We start from the raw sequence: 23,983 nt of genomic DNA on the forward strand, positions 1-23,983 counted from the left end.
CCACCTTCGGGTGCTGCGGACAGCACCTCCCACTCAGCGTGGGAGGGGGCGGAGGGGGCAGAGGGGGCGGAGGGGGCGGAGGGGGCGGAGGGGGCAGACGTGGGGGGTCCCCACCCCACAACCACACCGGAGTGGTGACAGAGGGGTTGTGCCCCCCCCCCCCCCCTCCTCAACCCCTCCCCAGAGCCGCCCCATCGCTATAGGGGCGCGGTGGTGAAGGCGTCTCGGGGCACCCCCAGGGGGACCCCACTGCTATGGGGCACAGCGTAGGGCTGCAGTGGGGCTCAAAGTGAGGCCCTGCAGTGAGGCTGCGCTGTGCGGGCAGCGCTGTCTGCAGTGAGCGCTGCGGGAGCACTGCAGAGCGGTACTGCAGCGCGGCCGGGATGGGGGGGGGGCGATGCTGTTGGCAGCTGCTATGGGGCACTGCTATGGGGCACTGCTATGGGGCACTGCCGTGAGACACTGACAGGGGGGCACTGTTGGGGCTGGGGGGGCTGCTATGGGGCACTGCTATGGGGCACTGCTATGGGGCACTGCCGTGAGACACTGATAGGGGGGCACTGTTGGGGCTGGGGGGGCTGCTATGGGGCACTGCCATAGGGGGGCACTGTTGGGGCTGAGGGGCTGCCATGGGGCACTGCTATGGGGCACTGCTGGGGTTGGAGGAGATGCTCTGAGGCTTTGCCATGGGGCACTGCTGGGGTTGCTGTGGGGCTCTGCTATAGGGCACTGCCATGGGGCATTTCTATGGGGCACCGCTATAGGGCACTGCCATGGGGCGCTGGGATGGGATGGGGGTGGGAATGGGAATGGGATGGGATGGGATGGGATGGGATGGGATGGGATGGGATGGGATGGGATGGGGATGGGATGGGGATGGGATGGGGATGGGATGGGGATGGGATGGGGATGGGATGGGGATGGGATGGGGATGGGATGGGGATGGGATGGGGATGGGATGGGGATTGGAATGGGATGGGGATGGAAGTGAGATTGGGATTGGGATTGGAATGAGGCTGAGAATGGGATGGGATTAGGATAGGATGGGATGGGATGGGATTGGGATGGGATGGGAATGGGATGGGATGGGATGGGATGGGATGGGAATGGGATGGGATGGGGATGGGATAGGGATGGGATGGGGATGGGGATGGGGATGGGGATGGGGATGGGGATGGGGATGGGGATGGGGATGGGACCCCAAAGATCCCAACACTGTGGTGAAGGCGGTCCTGGAGGTCCCGACGTGGTGTGATGACCCCAAAGATCCCAACACGGTGGTGAAGGCGGTCCTGGAGGTCCCACCCTGGTGGTCCCAATGCAGTGGTGATGCGCTGACCCCAAAGGTCCCAATGGGGTGGTGAAGGTGGTCCTGGAAGTCCCAACGTGGTGTGCTGACCCCAAAGGTCCCAACGCAGTGGTGATGCGCTGACCCCAAAGGCCGCCCCGTTCCCATCGTGGCGGTGCCGCGCGGCGCTCCCAACGCCGCAGCCCCCCATGCCCCACAACCTCATAACCCCACCGCCCCACAACTCCTCTGCCCCACAACTCCCTCCGAAAGCCCCCCACGCCCTTCCTCAGCCCCACAACCCCACCCCACAACCCCATAACTCCACTGGGGCGCGGCGAGGCGGCGCGCCGGGCGCTCGCGTTCCTCACGTTGGCCGCCATGGACGCGTCGGCCTTCGTCACCGTCGGCATCGCCTTGGAGCGGCACGGCGCCATCGTGCGGCCGCTGGGAGCGCGCGGCCAGGAGGAGGATGATGGTGGTGGTGGTGGTGGAGGGTGGTGGGAGAGGCCCGAAAGGGCTCCGTGATACGGCGCGGGGAGGAGCGGCCGACCCCGAAGGAGGGAGCAGAAGAGGAGGAGCTCAGCTCGGCTTTAATAAAAGGACCAACGATGGGAGGGCAGCGGAAATAAAAGCTGTTGGAAGGGCCGTCCCGTGGCGCTGAGAGGGCGGACGGAACCGCATCGCCCCCCCCGGGAGTGTGGCAGAACCGCATCGCCCCCCCGGCGGAGCAAAAGGGATCCGATGCCCCCATCGCATCCCACAGCGGCAGAACTCAGCCCCATCCGGGCCGCCCCGCTGCCCCCCACCCCATTCCCCCACCCCACGGGGAGCGCTGAACGCTCCGCTCCGACCGCTGCTCCCCAAACCCCCCCCCGACCCCAACCCCCCCCCATCCCCCCCCAATCCCCCCGGCTTCCAACTGCTGCCACGTGGGCTCCATCACCGGCGCCTCCTGTCCGGACTCCTGCTGCGCCGGCGCCCACCCCTGCATGGGATCACATTTGGGTTCATTTGGGCGTTTCTCACCCATCGATGGGGGGTTCTTTTATGGACGGGGGGGGGGGGGGGGGGGGGAGCAATGCAGGCGTAGGGCTTTCCGTCCCAGCACAGAGCGGGGCGCAGACCGCCCCCCCCTCCATCATTACCTCCTCTTTCCCTTCGGGGGCCCTCTGACGAAGCACCAATCCACGCTGACCGGCTGCCCCATCAGCTCCTGCCCGTTCAGCCCCTCCATGGCCGCCTGCGCCTCTTTGTACGTCTCGTACTCCACCAGCGTGTATCCCTATGGGGGGACGCGGAGCAGTGAGACCCCGGATGCCTTTTTTTTTGGGGGGGGGGGGGATCCCCTTTGAGCCCCCCCACCTTCAGGTAGCCGGTCCTCCTGTCCAGGTTCAGGTGGATGTTTTTGATCTCTCCGTACTCAGCGAATTTGTCGTGGATGTCCTCCTCCGTCGCCTCCTCGTGGACGCCGGTGACAAAAAGGATCCAACCCTCCACCGCTGCGGCGCCGCCAAGTTTTGGGGGGGGTTATGGCAAATGTGGGGCCCCCAACAACGGCCCGGGGGGGTGGGGGGGGGGGGGGGGAAGGGGGGTTGGGGGGCAGAGGGCAGCACCGCCGGGGTCACACAGCACACAGGGAGGAGGGGGGCTGCGCCCCACCTGCAGCCCCACACGGAGCCGACCCCCCCCCCCCCCTCCCACCCCACATCTCAGCCCCACACGCCGTCCCGGTACCGCTGTGCCCCTCTCACGCCCCATATGTCGTTGTAGTACCACTGTGCCCCCTCCTCCACCCCATACCTCAGCCCCACATGCTATTGTAGTACTGTTGTAGCCTTCCCTGCCCCATAGCCCAGCCCCACACGCTGTCATTGTACTGCTGTCCCCCTCCCTGCCCCACATCCCAGCCCCACACGCTGTCCCGGTGCCGCTGTGCCCCCTCCTGCCCCACATCTCAGCCCCACACATCGCCATAGTATCTCTACGCCCTTTTCCTGCCCCACATCGCAGCCTCACACACCATCGCAACGCTGCGCCCCTCTCCCACTACAAATCCCAGCCCCACACCCCACACAGTGCCCCACACCCCACGCAGTGCCCCCACAGTCCACTACAATGCCCCAAACCCCATCATGGTACCCCACACCCCATAGTAGTGCCCCACACCCCACTGTAACTCCCCACACACCCAATCACAGAGCCCCACAGCCCACTGTAACGCCCCACACTCCACACAGTGCCCCACACCCCACCGTAACGCCCCACAGCCCACTGTAGTGCCCCACAGCCCACTGTAGTGCCCCACAGCCCACACCCCATTGTAGTGCCCCACAGCCCACTGTAACGCCCCACAGCCCACTGTAACGCCCCACACCCCATCATGGTGCCCCACACCCCACCGTAACACCACACAGCCCATTGTAGTGCCCCACACCCCACAGCCCACCGTAGTGCCCCACAGCCCACCGTAACACCCCACACCCCATCATGGTGCCCCACACCCCATTGTAGTGCCCCACACCCCACCATAACGCCCCACACCCCACCGTAACACCCCACAGCCCATTGTAGTGCCCCACACCCCATTGTAGTGCCCCACATCCCATTGTAGTGCCCCACATCCCACCGTAGCGCCCCACACCCCCTGTGAGGCCGCACAGCCCATGGCGGCGCCCCCCCCGCTACTCACACCTCTGCGGCCCGGGCTCATCGCCGTCCTGCTCCACGCTGTCGTAGTCCTCCCGCACCCGGGCCCGCGACCCTTCCTCTGCGGACAGCGGGGCGTCCCCTCAGCGCGGGGCGGCCCACCGCCGTTCGGCCCATCGCCGTTCGGCCCCCGCAGAGTCCCACACGGCCCCGTAGAGTCCCACACGGCCCCGCAGAGTCCCACACGGCCCCGCAGAGCGCCGCCCTCACCTGAGCCGAAGCCGCGGCCCTTCCGCTTCTTGGCCTTCTCCTTCAGCTTATGGATGCTCTCTGCGGAGAGACGGCCGGTGAGGGCCGGAGGGCGCCGGGGAGCGGGGAAAGGGAGCGGGGAACGGGAGCGGAGCCGCGCCGCCCGCCGGGCATCGGCCGCCCTCACCGTCGCCGTCCTCGTCCATGGCGAAGTCCTCGCCGCTCGGCTCGTGTAGGTCCAGCACGTCCGCCATCTTGCCGCGCTCTCCCCAACCGCCTTGCGGTGCACGACGGGAAGCGCGCCGGAAGCGGGGCGGTGCCGCGCGTCGGAAATGCGTCAGCGAAGCGCCAACCCGGCCGCGGGGAACCGCCATCTTGGGGAGGACGGAGAGGGGCGGAAGCGCGCGCGGCGCCATCTTGGGGAGGTCAAAGCGGCCGCAAAAACGGGCGCGCCCCATAGAAACCCCACGGAGCGGAGCGGCTCTGCGGTTGCGACCCCAAAAAACCCCATAGATACCCCACAGGCACCCCAAGGAACGGTGGCTCTGGGCCTCCACCCCACAAACACACGTACCCCACGGATACCCCATAGAAACCCCATGGATACCCTACAGATACCCCACAGACACCCCATGGATACCCCATAGACACTCCACAGACGCCCCATAGACACCCCACAGATACCCCACAGACACCCCATGGATACCCCACATCGGAGCTGTTTATTGTATAAAACCATGGATACAAAAGGCAGCGGTCGGTGCGTCAGCGGCGGTGTGCAGCGCTGCTATGGGGTGAGCACAGCGCTGCTATGGGGTGAGCACAGCACTGCTATGGGGTCAGGCACTGCTATGGGGTGACTGCAGCGCTGCTATGGGGTCAGGCACTGCTATGGGGTGAGCACAGCGCTGCTATGGGGTGAACACAGTGCTGCTATGGGGTGAGCACAGCGCTGCTATGGGGTGACTGCAGCACTGCTATGGGGTGAGCACAGCGCTGCTATGGGGTGAGCACAGTGCTGCTATGGGGTCAGGCACTGCTATGGGGTGAGCACAGTGCTGCTATGGGGTCAGGCACTGCTATGGGGTGACTGCAGCGCTGCTATGGGGTCAGGCACTGCTATGGGGTGAGCACAGCGCTGCTATGGGGTGAACACAGCGCTGCTATGGGGTCGGGCACTGCTATGGGGTGACTGCAGCACTGCTATGGGGTGAGCACAGCGCTGCTATGGGGTGAACACAACACTGCTATGGGGTCAGGCACTGCTATGGGGTGAGCACAGCACTGCTATGGGGTGAGCACAGTGCTGCTATGGGGTCAGGCACTGCTATGGGGTGAGCACAGCGCTGCTATGGGGTCAGGCACTGCTATGGGGTGAGCACAGCGCTGCTATGGGGTGAGCACAGCGCTGCTATGGGGTCAGGCACTGCTATGGGGTGACTGCAGCGCTGCTATGGGGGTCAGGCACTGCTATGGGGTGAGCACAGCGCTGCTATGGGGTGAACACAGTGCTGCTATGGGGTCAGGCACTGCTATGGGGTGAGCACAGCGCTGCTATGGGGTCAGGCACTGCTATGGGGTGAGCACAGTGCTGCTATGGGGTCAGGCACTGCTATGGGGTGAGCACAGCGCTGCTATGGGGTCAGGCACTGCTATGGGGTGAGCACAGCACTGCTATGGGGTGAGCACAGCGCTGCTATGGGGTCGGGCACTGCTATGGGGTGAGCACAGCGCTGCTATGGGGTCAGGCACTGCTATGGGGTGAGCACAGCGCTGCTATGGGGTGAGCACAGCGCCGCTATGGGGTCGGGCACTGCTATGGGGTGAGCACAGCGCTGCTATGGGGTCAGGCACTGCTATGGGGTGAGCACAGCGCTGCTATGGGGTCGGGCACTGCTATGGGGTGAGCACCGCGCTGCTATGGGGTCAGGCACTGCTATGGGGTGAGCACAGCGCTGCTATGGGGTCGGGCACTGCTATGGGGTGAGCACCGCGCTGCTATGGGGTGAGCACAGCACTGCTATGGGGTCAGACACTGCTATGGGGTGAGCACAGCGCTGCTATGGGGTCGGGCACTGCTATGGGGTGAGCACAGCGCTGCTATGGGGTGAGCACAGCGCTGCATTGGGTCAGGCACTGCTATGGGGTGAGCACAGCGCTGCTATGGGGTGAACACAGCGCTGCTATGGGGTCAGGCACTGCTATGGGGTGAGCACAGCGCTGCTATGGGGTCAGGCACTGCTATGGGGTGAGCACAGCGCTGCTATGGGGTGAGCACCGCGCAGCCGCTCGGCCGCTGCCGCCCCCATCCCGCACACATCAGAAACCACCGCTGCTGCGTCTATAAAAATATATATCAAACCCGGCGCCGGTGGGGATACAAAACGGCAGCGGCTCCGGGAACGGCGACCCCACAGCGCCGCTATGGGGGCGACCCCACAGCCCACAGCGCCACTATGGGGGCGACCCCACAGAGCCGCTATGGGGGCGACCCCACAGCCCACAGCATCCCTATCGGGGCGACCCCACAGCGCCGCTATGGGGGGCGACCTCAGAGCCCACAGCACCACTATGGGGGCGACCCCACAGCCCACAGCCCCGCTATAGGGGCGACCCCACAGCCCACAGCGCCGCTATAGGGGCAACCCCACAGCCCACAGCCCCGCTATGGGGGCGACCCCACAGCCCACAGCACCACTATGGGGGCGACCCTACAGCCCCGCTATGGGAGCGACCCCACAGCGCCGCTACGGGGGGCGACCCCACAGCCCACAGCACCACTATGGGGGCGACCCCACAGCCCACAGCACCACTATGGGGGCAACCCCACAGCCCACAGCGCCGCTGTAGGGGCAACCCCACAGCCCACAGTGCCGCTATGGGGGCGACCCCACAGTGCCGCTATGGGGGCGACCCCACAGCGCTGCTATAGGGGCGACCCCACAGCCCACAGCCCCGCTATGGAAGCGACCCCACAGCCCACAGCATCACTATGGGGGCGACCCCACAGCCCGCAGCGCCGCGTGGGGCGGCCGCAGCCCCCCCCCCCCCCCCCCCCCCCCCCCCCCAAAGCCCCCTGGGAGACCCCGCGGGGTCCGCGCGGCTGCCGTGGGGGGCGCAGCTCCCACCGCACGGCTCCCATCGCAGTGCAGAGCCGCGGCACACAGAGCCCCGCGTTGGGGCACGGAGGGGTCGGGCGGTGCTGAGGGCGTCGGGCTGCGCCCCCTGCGGCCCCCCCACCCCTTTAAAGGGGGACGGACGGGGAACCCCCCCGGCAGCGGGCGGGAGGTGGCGGAGCAACGCCGGAAGCGGCAGCGCGGAGCCGTACGGGAGCCCCGTTTGGGTTCTTTACGCGACCGAAACCAAAGCGACCAAAGGGAAAGAAAGGCTTCCAATGTGCAAAAGGGGGGTGGGGGGGGGGGGGGGTGGGGGGCGGAGGAGCCCTGCGGGGCGCCGGGGGGGGGGGGAGGGGGGTGAAGGGGGGGTCCCATTGGGGGGCTCAGCAGCCCGAGGAGTGCAGGCTGCCCAGCTGCCCGGCCGCCAGCAGCAGGATGTCCTTCCTCTCCTTGTGGAAGCGCAGCTCCTTCCCGGCCAGCCTCGCCTCGTCCAACTCGCGCTCGGTGGCGGCCAACTCACGGGACAGCGCGCCCGGGCTGCTCTGCTCCCTGCTCACCCAGTCCATGGCCATCTGCTGCCGGATGTCGTCGTCCAGAGCGCGGTGGGAGTAATGAGCCAGGACCTCCTGGGGGGGGGTGGGGAAAGGGGGGCTCAGGGGGTGCGCCGCGCCCGGCTCTATGCGGCTCTGTGCGCCGCGCCCGGCTCTGTGCGGCTCTGTGCGCCGCGCCCGGCTCTATGCGGCTCTGTGCGCCGCGCCCGGCTCTGTGCGCTCTGCCCGACTCTATGTGCTCTGCCGGGGGGGCTCAGGGGGTGCGCCGTGCCCGGCTCTGTGCGCTCTGCCGGGGGGCTCGTGGTGCGCCGTGCCCGGCTCTGTGCGCTCTATGCACTCTGCCCGGCTCTATGCGGCTCTGTGCGCTCTATGCACTCTGCCCGGCTCTATGCGGCTCTGTGCGCTCTGCCCGACTCTGTGCGGCTCTGTGCGCTCTGTGCGGCTCTGTGCGGCTCTGCGCTCTGCCGCGGGGCTCAGGGGGTGCGCCGTGCCCGGCTCTGTGCGCTCTGCCGGGGGGCTCAGGGGGTGCGCCGCGCCCGGCTCTGTGCGCTCTGCCCGGCTCTGTGCGCTCTGTGCGCTCTGCCCGGCTCTGTGCGCTCTGCCGGGGGGGCTCAGGGGGTGCGTCGTGCCCGGCTCTGTGCGCTCTGCCGGGGGGCTCGGGGTGCGCCGTGCCCGGCTCTGTGCGCTCTGTGCGCTCTGTGTGCTCTGCCCGGCTCTATGCGCTCTGCCCGGCTCTGTGCGGCTCTGTGCGCTCTGTGCGGCTCTGTGCGCTCTGCCGGGGGGGCTCGGGGTGCGCTCTGCCCGGCTCTGTGCGCTCTGTGCGGCTCTGTGCGCTCTGCCGGGGGGGCTCGGGGTGCGCCGTGCCCGGCTCTGTGCGCTCTGTGCGCTCTGCCAGGGGGGCTCAGGGGGTGCGCCGTGCCCGGCTCTGTGCGCTCTGCCGGGGGGCTCAGGGGGTGCGCTCTGCCCGGCTCTGTGCGCTCTGTGCGGCTCTGTGCACCGTGCCCGGCTCTGTGCGCTCTGCCGGGGGGCTCAGGGGGTGCGCTCTGCCCGGCTCTGTGCGCTCTGTGCGCTCTGCCGGGGGGGATCGGGGTGCGCTCTGCCCGGCTCTGTGCGCTCTGTGTGCTCTGTGCGCTCTGCCGGGGGGGGCTCGGGGTGCGCTCTGCCCGGCTCTGTGCGCTCTGCCCGGCTCTGTGCGCTCTGTGTGCTCTGTGTGCTCTGCCCGGCTCTATGCGCTCTGCCCGGCTCTGTGCCGCTCTGTGCGCTCTGTGCGCTCTGTGCGCTCTGCCGGGGGGGCTCGGGGTGCGCTCTGCCCGGCTCTGTGCGCTCTGTGCGCTCTGTGCGGCTCTGTGCGCTCTGCCAGGGGGGCTCAGGGGGTGCGCCGTGCCCGGCTCTGTGCGCTCTGCCGGGGGGCTCAGGGGGTGCGCTCTGCCCGGCTCTGTGCGCTCTGTGCGCTCTGCCGGGGGGGCTGTGAGGTGTGGGGAGTCCGCGTGGCCGGAGGGGAAACGGGGGGGACGGGGATCTGCTCGGATCCTGGGAGGACCCGTCTGCATGGCTGCGTCGGGGCTGGGGGCGCTGCATGGGGAGGGACACTGCATGGGAAGGGGACACCGCATGGGATGGGGACACCGCACGGGATGGGGACACCGCATGGGGAGGGGACACTGTGTGGGAAGGGGACACCGCACGGGAAGGGGACGCCAGCAAGGGGACACCAGATGGGAAGGGGACACTGCATGGGAAGGACGTGGAGCTCTTGGAGAGGGTCCAGAGGAGGGGCACTGAGATGGTCAGACGGCCACTGAGGGGTCAGAGGGGCACCGAGGGGTCAGAGGGGCATGGAGGTGGTCAGTGGGGCACTAAAAGGGTCAGAGGGGCACTGAGGTGGTCAGAGGGGCACTGAGGGGTCAGAGGGGCACCGAGGGGTCAGAGGGGCACTGAGGGGTCAGAGGGGCACCGAGGGGTCAGAGGGGCACCGAGGGGGTCAGTGGGACACTGAGGGGGTCAGAGGGGCACTGAGGGGTCAGAGGGGCGCCGAGAGGTCAGAGGGGCACCGAGGGGGTCAGAGGGGCACCGAGGGGGTCAGAGGGGCGCTGAGGGGGTCAGAGGGGCGCTGAGGGGTCAGAGGGGCGCTGAGAGGTCAGAGGGGCACTGAGGGGTCAGAGGGGCACTGAGGGGTCAGAGGGGCACTGAGGGGTCAGAGGGGCACCGAGGGGGTCAGAGGGCTGGAGCAGCTCTCCTGTGAGGAAGGCTGGAGGGAACTGGGCTTGTTCAGCCTGGAGAAGGGACGGCTGCGGGGAGACCTCATTGCGGCCTTACAGTACTTGGAGGGAGCGTATAAACAGGAGGGGAACGGCTGTTCTATGGTGGATGGCCATAGGACAAGGGGGGATGGTTTAAAGTGGGACAGGGGAGGGTTAGGTTGGATATTGGGAAGTTTTTCCCCCAGAGGTGGTGACGCACTGAACAGGTTGCCCAAGGAGGGGTGGATGCCCCATCCCTGCAGGCATTCCAGGCCAGGCTGGATGTGGCTCTGGGCAGCCTGGGCTGCTGGTTGGCGACCCTGCACACAGCAGGGGGTTGGAGCTGGATGAGCATTGTGGTCCTTTCAACCCAGGCCGTGCTATGAGTCAATGATTTTATGGGTCCTGATGGCACCCTATAGGTCCTAACGGCACCCTATGGGTCCTAATGGCGCCCTACAGGTCCTAAGGGCAGCCTGAGCTGCTGGTTGGCAGCCCTGCACACAGCAGGGGTTGAAGCTGATGGTCACTGCGGTCCTTTGCAACCCAGGCCGTGCTATGAGTCAATGATTCTATGGGTCCTGATGGTGCCCTACAGGTCCTAATGGCATCGTATGGGTCCTAATGGCACCCTATGGGTCCTCATGGCACCCTGTGGGTCCTCATGGCACCCTACAGGTCCTAAGGGCACCCTACGGGTCCTAAGGGCAGCCTGGGCTGCTGGTTGGCAGCCCTGCACACAGCAGGGGTTGGAGCTGATGGGCATTGCAGTCCTTTGCAACCCAGGCCATGCTATGACTCAATGATTCTATGGGTCCTAATGGCGCCCTACAGGTCCTAACAGCACCCTATGGGTCCTAACAGCACCCTATGGGTCCTCACGGCACCCTACAGGTCCTCATGGCGCCCTACAGGTCCTAAGGGCACCCTACAAGTCCTAAGGGCAGCCTGGGCTGCTGGTTGGCAGCCCTGCACACAGCAGGGGTTGGAGCTGATGGTCACTGTGGTCCTTTGCAACCCAGGCCGTGCTATGAGTCAATGATTCTATAGATCCTAATGGTGCCCTACAGGTCCTAATGGCATCGTATGGGTCCTAATGGCACCCTACAGGTCCTAATGGCACCCTACGGGTCCTAATGGCACCCTATGGGTCCTAATGGCGCCCTATGGGTCCTAATGGCGCCCTACAGGTTCTCTGGGCAGCCTGGGCTGGTTGGCAGCCCTGCACACAGCGGGGGTTGGAGCCGATGGTCACTGCGGTCCTTTGCAACCCAGGCTGCGCTATGAGTCAATGGTTCTACGGGTCCTAATGGCGCCCTACAGGTCCTAATGGCACCCTATGGGTCCTAACGGTGCCCTATGGGTCCTCATGGTGCCCTACAGGTCCTAACAGCGCCCTACAGGTCCTAAGGGCAGCCTGAGCTGCTGGTTGGTGACCCTGCACACAGCGGGGGTTGGAGCTGATGGTCATTGTGGTCCTTTCAACCCAGGCTGTGCTATGAGTCAATGATTCTACGGGTCCTAATGGTGCCCTACAGGTCCTAATGGCACCCTACAGGTCCTAATGGCACCTCCTATGGGTCCTAATGGTGCCCTACAGGTCCTAATGGCACCCTACGGGTCCTAACAGTGCCCTACGGGTCCTAAGGGCAGCCTGGGCTGCTGGTTGGCAGCCCTGCACACAGCAGGGGGTTGGAGCTGATGGTCATTGCAGCCCTTTGCAACCCAGGCCATGCTATGAGTCAATGATTCTATGGGTCCTAATGGTGCCCTACAGGTCCTAATGGCATCGTATGGGTCCTAATGGCACCCTATGGGTCCTAACGGCATCCTATGGGTCCTAACGGCATCCTATGGGTCCTAACAGCGCCCTACAGGTCCTAAGGGCAGCCTGGGCTGCTGGTTGGCAGCCCTGCACACAGCGGGGGTTGGAGCCGATGGTCGCCGCGCCCCTTTGCAACGCAGACCATGCTATGAGTTAATGATTCTATGGGTCCTAATGGCGCCCTACAGGTCCTAATGGCACCCTATGGGTCCTAACGGTGCCCTATGGGTCCTCATGGCGCCCTATGGGTCCTAACGGTGCCCTATGGGTCCTCATGGTGCCCTACAGGTCCTAAGGGCAGCCTGGGCTGCTGGTTGGCAGCCCTGCACACAGCAGGGGGTTGGAGCTGATGGTCATTGCAGCCCTTTGCAACCCAGGCCATGCTATGAGTCAATGATTCTATGGGTCCTAATGGTGCCCTACAGGTCCTAATGGCATCGTATGGGTCCTAATGGCACCCTATGGGTCCTAACGGCATCCTATGGGTCCTAACGGCATCCTATGGGTCCTAACAGCGCCCTACAGGTCCTAAGGGCAGCCTGGGCTGCTGGTTGGCAGCCCTGCACACAGCGGGGGTTGGAGCCGATGGTCGCCGCGCCCCTTTGCAACGCAGACCATGCTATGAGTTAATGATTCTATGGGTCCTAATGGCGCCCTACAGGTCCTAATGGCACCCTATGGGTCCTAACGGTGCCCTATGGGTCCTCATGGCGCCCTATGGGTCCTAACGGTGCCCTATGGGTCCTCATGGTGCCCTACAGGTCCTAAGGGCAGCCTGGGCTGCTGGTTGGCAGCCCTGCACACAGCGGGGGTTGGAGCCGATGGTCGCCCCTTTGCAACGCAGGCCGTGCTACGGTGCTCCGACTCACCTGCCGTGAGCACTGCCGCTCCCGCATGGCCTTCAGGCTGCCGTTCCAGTGCAGCAGTTGGAACACCGTCATCAGCTCCTGCAACGGCAGCGGCGGTCAGCGGGCGCCAGCAGTGCAGGCCGCGCTCCCCCCGGCCCCGTGAGCTCCGTGCTGTGCGCCATGCGCGGCCCCAACGGCTGCGGGGTCACAGTGCCATTCGGGGCTCCGTGAGCGGTAGAGCTGTGAGTTCACATTCACAGCCGGCGCTCATCAGAAGGACAACGGGGGAGACCGGGAACGGCAGCGATGTCAGCGGAGATCCCCACCTCCCAGTGGGCACCGGCGCTCCGTTCTGCTCTCCCCGTGGGGCCGCAGAGCTGCGGCGACCCCTGAGCTGCCCATAAATGGAGGGACAGCCCTCCCAGGGCAGGCGGTGCAACCAACACGGTTGTGGGACGGAGCGGTGGGGGCTCAGCTCTCCGCCGTCCGCCCCGCGGGGGCTCCTTCTGCTCCGCTGCTCGGCGGCCGTCGGCACCGCAGCAGCCGCCCTCCTCCGCACCGCGGGCGCCTCATTGCACCTTCTGCTGCAGCAAGAGGTGGAGCAAAGCCGGCTGGGGGGGTGGGGGGGGCTCAGGGGATGAGCTGTGTGCCATCAGCAGCCCTGATCACAGGACGGACAACGGAGGGGGCAGAGGCTGAAGGAAGGGCTGCCTTTGCACATCACTGCTCCCATTGCATGGGCTGAAGGAAGGGCTGCCTCTGCACCACTGCTCCCATTGCATGGGCTGAAGGGCTGCCTCTGCACCACCGCTCCCATTGCATGGGCTGAAGGAAGGGCTGCCTCTGCACCACTGCTCCCATTGCATGGGCTGAAGGAAGGGCTGCCTCCACATCACTGCTCCCATTGCATGGGCTGAAGGGCTGCCTCTGCACCACTGCTCCCACTGCATGGGCTGAAGGAAGGGCTGCCTCCACATCACTGCTCCCATTGCATGGGCTGAAGGGCTGCCTCTGCACCACTGCTCCCATTGCGTGGGCTGAAGGGCTGCCTCTGCACCACTGCTCCCATTGCATGGGCTGAAGGAAGGGCTGCCTCTGCACCACTGCTCCCATTGCATGGGCTGAAGGGCTGCCTCTGCACCACTGCTCCCATTGCGTGGGCTGAAGGAAGGGCTGCCTCCACATCACTGCTCCCATTGCATGGGCTGAAGGAAGGGCTGCCTCCGCTCCACTGCTCCCATTGCATGGGCTGAAGGAAGGGCTGCCTCCGCTCCACTGCTCCCATTGCATGGGCTGAAGGAAGGGCTGCCTCTGCACCACTGCTCCCATTGCATGGGCTGAAGGAAGGGCTGCCTCTGCACCACTGCTCCCATTGCGTGGGCTGAAGGGCTGCCTCTGCACCACTGCTCCCATTGCGTGGGCTGAAGGAAGGGCTGCCTCCGCTCCACTGCTCCCATTGCATGGGCTGAAGGGCTGCCTCCGCTCCACTGCTCCCATTGCATGGGCTGAAGGGCTGCCTCTGCACCACTGCTCCCATTGCGTGGGCTGAAGGGCTGCCTCTGCACCACCGCTCCCATTGCATGGGCTGAAGGAAGGGCTGCCTCTGCACCACTGCTCCCATTGCGTGGGCTGAAGGGCTGCCTCTGCACCACTGCTCCCATTGCGTGGGCTGAAGGAAGGGCTGCCTCTGCACCACTGCTCCCATTGCGTGGGCTGAAGGAAGGGCTGCCTCTGCTCCACTGCTCCCATTGCATGGGCTGAAGGAAGGGCTGCCTCCGCTCCACCGCTCCCATTGCGTGGGCTGAAGGAAGGGCTGCCTCCGCACCGCCGCTGTGGGGCCGATGGCACCGCATCCTCCAAACCCCAAACGGCTCCACGGGGAGAAACCCGAACCCAACTCCACCTGCTGGCCCAGCAGCGCTGCAAACCCGGGGTGCCATTGGGAGGACACCAAAGGCACGCTGAAAGCGCAGCGCTCGCAGAGCGCGGCACGATGGAACCCGACGCGGAACCCTGAGCCCCACCTGGAACTCCAGCATGGATTTCCCTTTGTTGGACTCCAGCATGAAGCGGAAGGCGCCGATGCCGGTGTTGGGGTTGTCGGCCTCCTCCTGGTTGCCCTGCAAGAGAGGAGAGCTGAGCTGCAACGGACAGCAGCGCCGCAGCGCAGCGCTGTCAGCGCCGCGGGGATCCGTGAGCTGCGGCGCCGTCTGCACGACTGCTGAGCGCAGAGCAGCAAAGCAGCGCCAGCAAACAAACCCGGCGGCGCACGGAGGGAGAACGGGGAGGTTTTAACGCCGGGAGGAGCGCAGGGGGTCGGGGCTCCCCCCGGGCACAGCCTTACGTTGAAGGACGCCAGGGCCTCCGACACGCTCTTCTCGATGAACTCGTCCGTGATCCTCCGCGAGGGATGCTCGTTAAACACCGAGTTCATCAGCGCGATCTTAGCGGCGCTCCTCCGCGCCTCGGCCTTGGTGGGACAGAACTGAGGGGGGAGAAAGGGCTGTCGGGGCTGCACGGCGCTGCGGGGACAGCACTGCAGGGACAGCGCTGCAGGGACAGCACAGCTGCAGCCCCACAGCACTGCAGGGACAGCGCTGCTGCAGCCTCACCGCACTGCAGGGACAGCACAGCACTGCAGGGACAGCACTGCTGCAGCCCCACAGCATCACCAGGGCAGCACAGCGCTGCAGGGACAGCACAGCACTGCAGGGACAGCACAGCTGCAGCCTCATAGCACTGCAAGGACAGCACAGCACTGCAGGGACAGCACAGCTGCAGCCCCACAGGCAGCACAGCTGCAGCCTCAGAGCACTGCAGGGACAGCACAGCACTGCAGGGACAGCACAGCTGCAGCCTCAGAGCACTGCAAGGACAGCACAGCACTGCAGGGACAGCACAGCTGCAGCCCCAGAGCACTGCAAGGACAGCACAGCACTGCAGGGACAGCACAGCTGCAGCCTCAGAGCACTGCAGGGACAGCACAGCACTGCAGGGACAGCACAGCTGCAGCCCCACAGCACTGCAGGGACAGCACAGCACTGCAGGGACAGCACAGCTGCAGCCTCATAGCACTGCAGGGACAGCACAGCTGCAGCCTCAGAGCACTGCAAGGACAGCACAGCACTGCAGGGACAGCACAGCTGCAGCCCCAGAGCACTGCAAGGACAGCACAGCACTGCAGGGACAGCACAGCTGCAGCCTCAGAGCACTGCAGGGACAGCACAGCACTGCAGGGACAGCACAGCTGCAGCCCCACAGCACTGCAGGGACAGCACAGCACTGCAGGGACAGCACAGCTGCAGCCTCATAGCACTGCAGGGACAGCACAGCTGCAGCCCCACAGCACTGCAGGGACAGCACAGCACTGCAGGGACAGCGCTGCTGCAGCCTCACAGCACTGCAAGGACAGCACAGCACTGCAGGGACAGCACAGCTGCAGCCTCATAGCACTGCAAGGACAGCACAGCACTGCAGGGACAGCACAGCTGCAGCCTCACAGCACTGCAGGGACAGCACAGCTGCAGCCCCACAGCATCACCAGGGCAGCACAGCACTGCAGGGACAGCACAGCTGCAGCCCCACAGCATTGCCAGGGCAGCAGAGCTGCAGCCTCCTCCTCTCAGCCCCACACCAGCAGCACAGCAGGGCTGCACTGTCCTCCCCCAGCCCCACACCAGCAGCACAGCAGGGCCACAGCCTCCCCCCCTGGCCCCACACCAGCACAGCAGGGCTGCATTGTCCTCCCTGCAGCCCCACAGCAGCAGCACAGCAGGGCCACAGGCCTCCTCCCCCAGCCCCACACATCCTCCCCCAGCCCCACACCTCGTCCCCCAGCCCCACACCAGCACAGCAGGGCCGCAGCCTTCCTCCCCCAGCCCCACACCTCGTCCCCCAGCCCCACACCCCGTCCCCCAGCCCCACCCCCCCCCCAGCCCCACACGTCCTCCCCCAGCCCCACACCAGCACAGCAGGGCTGCGCTGTCCTCCCTGCAGCCCCACAGCAGCAGCACAGCAGGGCCACAGGCCTCCTCCCCCAGCCCCACACATCCTCCCCCAGCCCCACACCTCGTCCCCCAGCCCCACACCAGCACAGCAGGGCCGCAGCCTTCCTCCCCCAGCCCCACACCTCGTCCCCCAGCCCCACACCCCGTCCCCCAGCCCCACCCCCCCCCCCAGCCCCACATGTCCTCCCCCAGCCCCACACCCCCTCCCCCAGCCCGGCGTAGCTCTGGGGGGCTCTCAGACCCCCCGAAGCCATTGGGGGGGCGGTGGCACTCTGAGCACAGCAGCGGGACGCGCCGCCCACCTCAGCAGGAGCGATTCCCTGCAGGGCGCTGTGTGACCCACGGGCACGGCGTGCTGTGGGGCCGGGAGCACCGCTCTGCTGCCGCAGCTGCCGTTCGGATGCGTTCCTCCGGCGCAGAGCTGCAGCTCACAGCTCCCGCAATGGGATTCGGCACCGCCAACACCCGCTGCGCTTCTCAGCCCTTCTCAGCCCTTCTCAGCCCTTCACCCTTCGGGGCGGACCTTTGGGTTGGACGCTTTTCCTCCCCCCCCCCCCCCACGGGGAAGGCTGGGCTTGTGCCAAGGCCTCACCACTCTCGCTAATTACCCCTGTAAATCACAATCCCTGATAAGGCAGGGAAACACCCTTATCTCCTCGGCCTGCCTGTGTCGATCGACTCAGCTAACCTGAGGCCAGTTTCCCTAACCTTAACAAATATCCCTGGAAGGCTAAGGACACCCCGGAAAAAGGAATATGAACTCAACACTTGCTGGATGGCCCCCTCATTATTTAACCACGTTAACAAAGCCCCCCCCCCCCAAAACAAAAGGGCAAATCGCTGTCTCGTTTGGCTGTACAGAAGATCCCCATTGGCTGAAGGCAGGAGGGCCGATAGCCGATTTTAACCACTTGTGGTTTGTGATAGAACTGCCGAAGACTCCACGGCACCACAACGCTGACTGTACCTCTCCATGGCATATTTGGGTTGCGACAGCGTTAAGCTTTCAGCTGTTGTGGCTGTGGGCGATGACCGACATCAGTCCTCGGATCTGTTCAACCTCACGCTTTGGCTTCAGAGCTTCTACAGGTCATGGTGGCTCATCGGTACTCACAGCGATGCCATTCCTTTGGCCCCCTTCTTCCACCCCTTTTTATATGATTTGCATAGAACTCCTCCGCGGTGCTACAAAACTGCTAACAGACTGGGAAACGAACCAAGGGACCTCCCCGTAATATCCCTTAGACGCGGTCACAAAACTAATCTACCATAAAACCCTTTGCATTGATGCTTCTCAGTGCCACATCAGCCCAGCAGTTCCATCCAAACCACGGCTGTTGGAAGCCGTCGAAGTTCTGTCTATGTTTCTGGGATTACCCCTCCGGGGTTATACTGGAAAACTCAAACACGGAGCTTTGCTGTCCAATTTCGGCACCTCGAGGACGGACCCGGGGTGTAACCCAGGCCCTGCAGGGAGCCCCGACCCCAACCCATCCCCGCCGCCCCCCATCCCAGCCGTGCCCGGGGCTGAGGCCGTACCTGGAAGCTGCCGAAGCAGCTGCCGCCGGGCAGGGTGACGTAGCAGACGTAGGGCGGGCTGTTGGCCGGGACCATCTCGTACACCACCAGGGCTCCGTTCTTCAGGTCGGCCCCCCGGGACTGCTTCATCTGCCAGAACTCCTGCAGGGCCTCCACCACATTCACTGCGGGGCAGAAGGAAGGAGGGATCAGACACCGAACACTGCAGAGCTGCCGGGATGGGTCCGGAGGGCCACAGAGGGGAGCGGAGGGCTGAGCACCACCCCTGGAAGGGAGGCTGAGGGAGATGGGCTGCTTCAGAATGGGGAGGGGACGGCTGCGGGGAGACCTCGTTGCGGCCTTACAGTACTTGGAGGGAGAGTACAAACAGGAGGGGAACGGCTGCTGACGTGGGTGGATAGCAATAGGACAAGGGGGAATGGTTTAAAGTGGGACAGGGCAGGTTTAGGTTGGCTGTTAGTCATTATGGCCACCGCTGCTTCCTTATGGCCAACACCGCTTCGTTGCGCCCAACACTTCTCTGTTATGGCCATCATTGCTTTGTTACACCCATCACTGCTTCGTTATGCCCATCACTGCTTCTTTATGGCCACCACTGCTTCGTTGCACCCACCACTTCTCTGTTATGGCCATCATTGCTTCCTTATGGCCAACACTGCTTCATTGCACCCACCACTGCTTCGTTATCCCCACCGCTGCCTCCTTATGGCCAACACTGCTTCGTTGCGCCCACCACTTCTCTGCTATGCCCACCACTGCCTCCTTATGCCCATCACTGCTTCGTTATCCCCACCACTGCTTCGTTATGCCCATCACTGCTTCTTTATGGCCACCACTGCTTCATTGCGCCCAACACTTCTCTGTTATGGCCATCATTGCTTCCTTATGGCCAACACTGCTTCATTGCACCCACCACTTCTCTGCTATGCCCACCACTGCTTCATTATGCCCATCACTGCTTCGTTATGCCCAATGCTGCTTCGTTATCCCCACCACTGCTTCGTTATGCCCACCACTGCTTCCTTATGGCCACCACTGTTTCGTTGCGCCCAACAGTTCTCTGTTATCCCCACCACTGCTTCGTTATGCCCATCACTGCTTTGTTATGGCCACCACTACTTCCTTATGGCCAACAATGCTTTGTTGCGCCCAACACTTCTCTGTTACGGTCATCATTGCTTTGTTACGCCCATCACTGCTTCGCTATCCCCACCACTGCCTCCTTATGGCCACCACTGCTTCGTTACACCCAACACTGCTTCCTTATGGCCAACACTGCTTCACTGCGCCCAACACTTCTCTGTTATGGCCATCACTGCTTCATTATCCCCACCACTGCTTCGTTATCCCCACCACTGCTTCGTTGTGGCCACCGCTGCCTCCTTATGGCCAACACCGCTTCGTTGCGCCCAACACTTCTCTGTTATGACCATCATTGCTTTGTTATGCCTACCACTGCTTCGTTATGCCCACCACTTCTCTGTTATGGCCATCATTGCTTTGTTATGCCCACCACTGCTTCGTTATGCCCACCGCTGCTTCCTTATGGCCAACACTGCTTCATTGCGCCCAACACTTCTCTGTTATGCCCACCACTGCCTCCTTATGGCCAACACTGCTTTGTTGTGCCCAATGCTGCTTCCTTATGGCCAACGCTGCTTTGTTGTGGCCATCACTGCTTCATTGTGGCCATCACTGCTTCGTTGTGGCCACCGCTGCCTCCTTATGGCCAACACTGCTTCATTACGCCCAACACTTCTCTGTTACGCCCAACACTTCTCTGTTACGCCCATCACTGCTTCATTATCCCCACCACTGCTTCGTTATGCCCACCACTGCTTCGTTATGCCCACCACTGCTTCCTTATGGCCACCACTGCTTCCTTATGGCCACCACTTCTCTGTCATCCCCACCACTGCTTCCTTCTGCCCACCACTGCCTCCTTATGGCCACCGCTGCTTTGTTATGGCCACCGCTGCTTCGTTGTGGCCACTGCTGCCTCCTTATGGCCACCGCTGCCTCCTTATGGCCACCGCTGCCTCCTTATGGCCACCGCTGCTTCGTTGTGTCCACCGCTGCCTCCTTCTGCCCACCGCTGCCTCCCTGTGCCCACCAAACAGCAGCCGCACGCAGGGCAGAGCAGTTCCTTTCCGGAGGGCGACCCAACCCTCCACCCTCGTGGTTCTCAGGGAGCAGCGACCCCATCTGCACCCCCGAAGGATTTCAGCGCAGAGAGGAGGCGCAGAGCAGAGCTCCTCCTTCACATCCCCGATGCTCAGAGATCCGCCGAGCCAGGGCTGCTCCGAGCCAGGCCTGCTCCGAGCCAGGGACACGGAGCAGCCCACCGTGAGCCAGGGCCGCCCCTGCTGTGTTCTGTGTTCCTGGCCGTGCAGCGCGGCCCCGCACGACCCGTCAGCCCCGCACGCTCAGCACAGCCCCGCTAAGTGCTTCCACATGGCGCAGCCCGGCTGCACGCAGACGGCCAGCAGCACGGTGGCTGCCAGCCCTCCCCTCCTGCCCCGATGCTGCAAGCAGGAGCTGCCGGCTCCAAACAGCCCCGGAGCCTCCCGTGGGGCACTGCAGGGGATTCCTTCCATCAGCATGGGGTGGGGTGGGGGGTCGGTGGGACGGGGAGGGGGGCGGTGGGATGGGGAGGGGGTCAGTGGGATGGGGAGGGGGGCGGTGGGACGGGGAGGGGGTCGGTGGGACGGGGAGGGGGGCGGTGGGACGGGGAGGGGGTCGGCCCTCTCTGCTCTGCCCTCGTGAGGCCCCATCTGCGGCGCCACGGCCGGGGGTGGGGACCCCGATGGAAGAAAGATGGGGAGCTGTTGGAGAGGGTCCAGAGGAGGCCATAAGGATGAGCGGAGGGCTGCAGCACTTCCCCTACGAGGACAGGCTGAGGGAGCTGGGATTGCTCAGCCTGGAGAAGGGAAGGCTGTGGGGTGAGATCAGTGCAGCCTTCCAGGACCTACAGGGAGCCTCCAAACAGGAGGGGAGGCAACTCTTTGAGAGGGTATATAAGAGCAGAACGAGGGGAAATGGTCTGAAGCTGAAGGAGGGCAGACTGAGGTTGGATGTCAGGGGGAAATTCTGTACTGGGAGAGCGGGGAGGTGGTGGAACAGCCGCCCAGAGGGGCTGCGGGTGCCCCATCCATCCCTGGAGGTGTTCGAGGCCGGGTTGGATGCGGCCCTGGGCAGTCTGGGCTGTATCAGATATGGATGTTGGGGGGGATGGGGGGGGTTGGAGCTTCACCCTCCTCGGGGTCCCTTCCAACCCAACCCACCCTGTGATCCCACGACGGGGGCTGAGCACTGCCCGGCACACCTCTGTGTGCGCTTCCACTGCGAAAGCACGAACTCCATCCGTCCCCGCACAGAGCCACGCGAATATCGCAGCACGCCGCTCCGGCACGGCAGGAATCCCGCTCAGAAACGCCCTCCCCGTCCCTCGGTGCAGACGTGGACTGCAGCACAAACACAGCAATCCCAGCCCGCCCCGCGCTGAGCTGAGCTGCGCTCCTCAACCCCAACCTCTGCGGTCAGCAAAGCAAAACACGGCGCCCGCAGCCCGACGGGCGGCCATACAGACAGCAGCAGCGCCCACATCCCAGCCCGGCACCGCTCGTCTGCGGGCAATGGGGCACTGCGGGGCAGCGGGGGGGATGGGGGGGTGGGGGAGTGAGGGGGAGAGGGGATGGAGAAGGGGAAAGGGAGGAGTGAGGGGGGAGAGGGGGAAGGAGAGAGGGGGAGAGGGGAAAGGAGAGAGGGGGAGAGGGGAAAGGAGAGAGGGGGGAAAAGGGGAAATGGGGGAGGAAGGGGGGAGAGGGGATGGAGAAGGGGAAAGGGAGGAGCGAGGGGGGAGAGGGGGAAGGAGAGAGGGGGAGAAGGGAAAGGAGAGAGGGGGAAGGAGAGAGGGGGAGAGGGGAAAGGAGAGAGGGGGAAGGAGTGAGGGGGGAGAGGGGATGGAAAAGGGGAAAGGGAGGAGTGAGGAGAAAATGGGGGAGCGAGGGGGGAGAGGGGATGGAGAAGGGGAAAGGGAGGAGTGAGGGGGGAGAGGGGGAAGGAGAGAGGGGGGAGAGGGGGAAGGAGAGAGGGGGGAAAAGGGGAAATGGGGGAGGAAGGGGGGAGAGGGGATGGAGAAGGGGAAAGGGAGGAGTGAGGGGGAAGAGGGGGAAATGGGGGAGAGGAGATGGAAAAGGGGAAAGGGAGGAGTGAGGAGGAAATGTGGGAGAGGGGTGAGGGGGGAGAGGGGAAATGGGGGAGTGAGGGGGGAGAGGAGAAAGGAGTGAGGGGGGAGAGGGGTGAAATGGGAGAGTGAGGGGGAAGAGGGGATGGAGAAGGGGAAAGGGAGGAGTGAGGGGGGAGAGGGGAAAGGAGTGAGGGGGAAAGGGGGAAAGGGGGGAGAGGGGAAGGAAAAGGGGAAAGGAAGGAGTGAGGGGGGAGAGAGGAAAGGAGTGAGGGGGGAGATGGGTGAAATGAGGGAGGGAGGGGGGAGAGGGGATGGAAAAGGGGAAAGGGAGGAGTGAAGGGGGACGGGGGAAACAGGAGTGAGGGGGGAGAGGGGCAAATGGGGGAGGGAGGAGGAGAGGGAAAAGGAGTGAGGGGGAAAGGGGGAAATGGGGGAGAGGGGATGGAAAAGGGGAAAGGGAGGAGTGAGGGGGGGAAAGGAGTGAGGGAGGAGAGGGGGAAATGGGGGAGGGAGGGGGGAGAGAGGGAATGGGGGAGAGGGGATGGAGAAGGGGAAAAGGAGTGGGGGGAGAGGGAGAAAAGGGGGAGTGAGGGGGGAGAGGGGTGAAATGGGGGGGGAAGGGGGTGAGAGGGGAAATGGGGTCAGTGGGGGGAAAAGGGGAAAGGGAGCGAGGGGGGATGGAGGAAGGAAAAGGAGTGGGGGGGAGATGGGCGAAATGGGGGGGGGGGGGAAGGAGGAGCGACGGAGGAGGGGGGCAGCCGGAGGAGGGAGGGGGGCGGGGGGGGGGGGGATGAGCGGCGAAAGGCGGCGGGGGGGTCCGAAAGGCGGCGGGGGGGACCGAAAGGCGGCGGGGGGGACCGAAAGGCGGCGGGGGGACCCCGAGCAGCCGCCCCAACCCCCCCAACACCCCCCATCCCCCCCCGCTCACCGCGGCCGTAGCCCTGCGTGTGTTTGGCGAAGCTCCGCACCACCGCCTCCACCGCCTCCCGCAGCACCGCGGGCGGCCCCGAGCCGGGGGGGGGCGGCGGGGCGGAGGCGGCGGAGCCCTGCAGGCCCAGCGGGGGCGGCGGCGGCGGCAGCCCCAGGCCCGGCCCCAGAACGGCCGGAGGAGGCGGAGCGGCGGCGGGCGGAGGGGCGGCGGGAGCCCCGGTGACCCCGGGCCGCAGGGAGCGCAGCGTCCCGCCCACGCCGGGCTGCAGCCGCTGCGCCCGCACCGACTCCATCGTCGCTCTGAGGGGAGAGCGCCGCGGGGGCGCCGCTGCCACTCACGGCGCGCGGGGCCAATGGGCGTGGAGATCGCCGCGGCGAGGGGGCGGGGAGAGAGGGCGGCGGTGGCCAATGGGATGCGCGGAGGGGCTCGAGGGGCGGGGCGGAGAGGGGGAGACCAATCCCAGCGCTGAGATCCGGGGGGTGGGCGGGGACGAGGACGGGGGAGGGCCAATCGGAGTCGGGGAGCGTCGGAGGAGCGTGAAGGCGGAGGGG

General features: G+C 65.2%; 2 protein-coding genes across 2 annotated transcripts; both read right to left on the reverse strand.

Moving 5' to 3' along the window:
* Positions 1-2,166: 2,166 nt before the first annotated feature.
* Positions 2,167-4,475, reverse strand: RBM8A (RNA binding motif protein 8A). Its single transcript, XM_015274638.4, has 6 exons — positions 4,374-4,475; positions 4,208-4,267; positions 3,981-4,058; positions 2,654-2,790; positions 2,437-2,573; positions 2,167-2,276 (listed from the first exon to the last, which is right to left on the reverse strand). The coding sequence occupies exons 1-6, from the start codon at positions 4,438-4,440 to the stop codon at positions 2,231-2,233; spliced, it is 525 nt and encodes a 174-aa protein (XP_015130124.1). The 5' UTR covers positions 4,441-4,475; the 3' UTR covers positions 2,167-2,230.
* A 414-nt stretch (positions 4,476-4,889) lies between these two features.
* On the reverse strand, positions 4,890-23,733 carry LOC107051565 (LIX1-like protein). The gene is made up of 6 exons (XM_025143574.3): positions 23,430-23,733; positions 18,313-18,476; positions 15,111-15,251; positions 14,791-14,886; positions 12,788-12,865; positions 4,890-7,928 (listed from the first exon to the last, which is right to left on the reverse strand). The coding sequence occupies exons 1-6, from the start codon at positions 23,722-23,724 to the stop codon at positions 7,686-7,688; spliced, it is 1,017 nt and encodes a 338-aa protein (XP_024999342.2). The 5' UTR covers positions 23,725-23,733; the 3' UTR covers positions 4,890-7,685.
* Between the last annotated feature and the right edge of the window lie 250 nt (positions 23,734-23,983).

This window comes from Gallus gallus, chromosome 25 (assembly GCF_016699485.2).
Source record: "Gallus gallus isolate bGalGal1 chromosome 25, bGalGal1.mat.broiler.GRCg7b, whole genome shotgun sequence".
In the NCBI taxonomy this organism is placed as follows: Eukaryota; Metazoa; Chordata; class Aves; order Galliformes; family Phasianidae; genus Gallus; species Gallus gallus.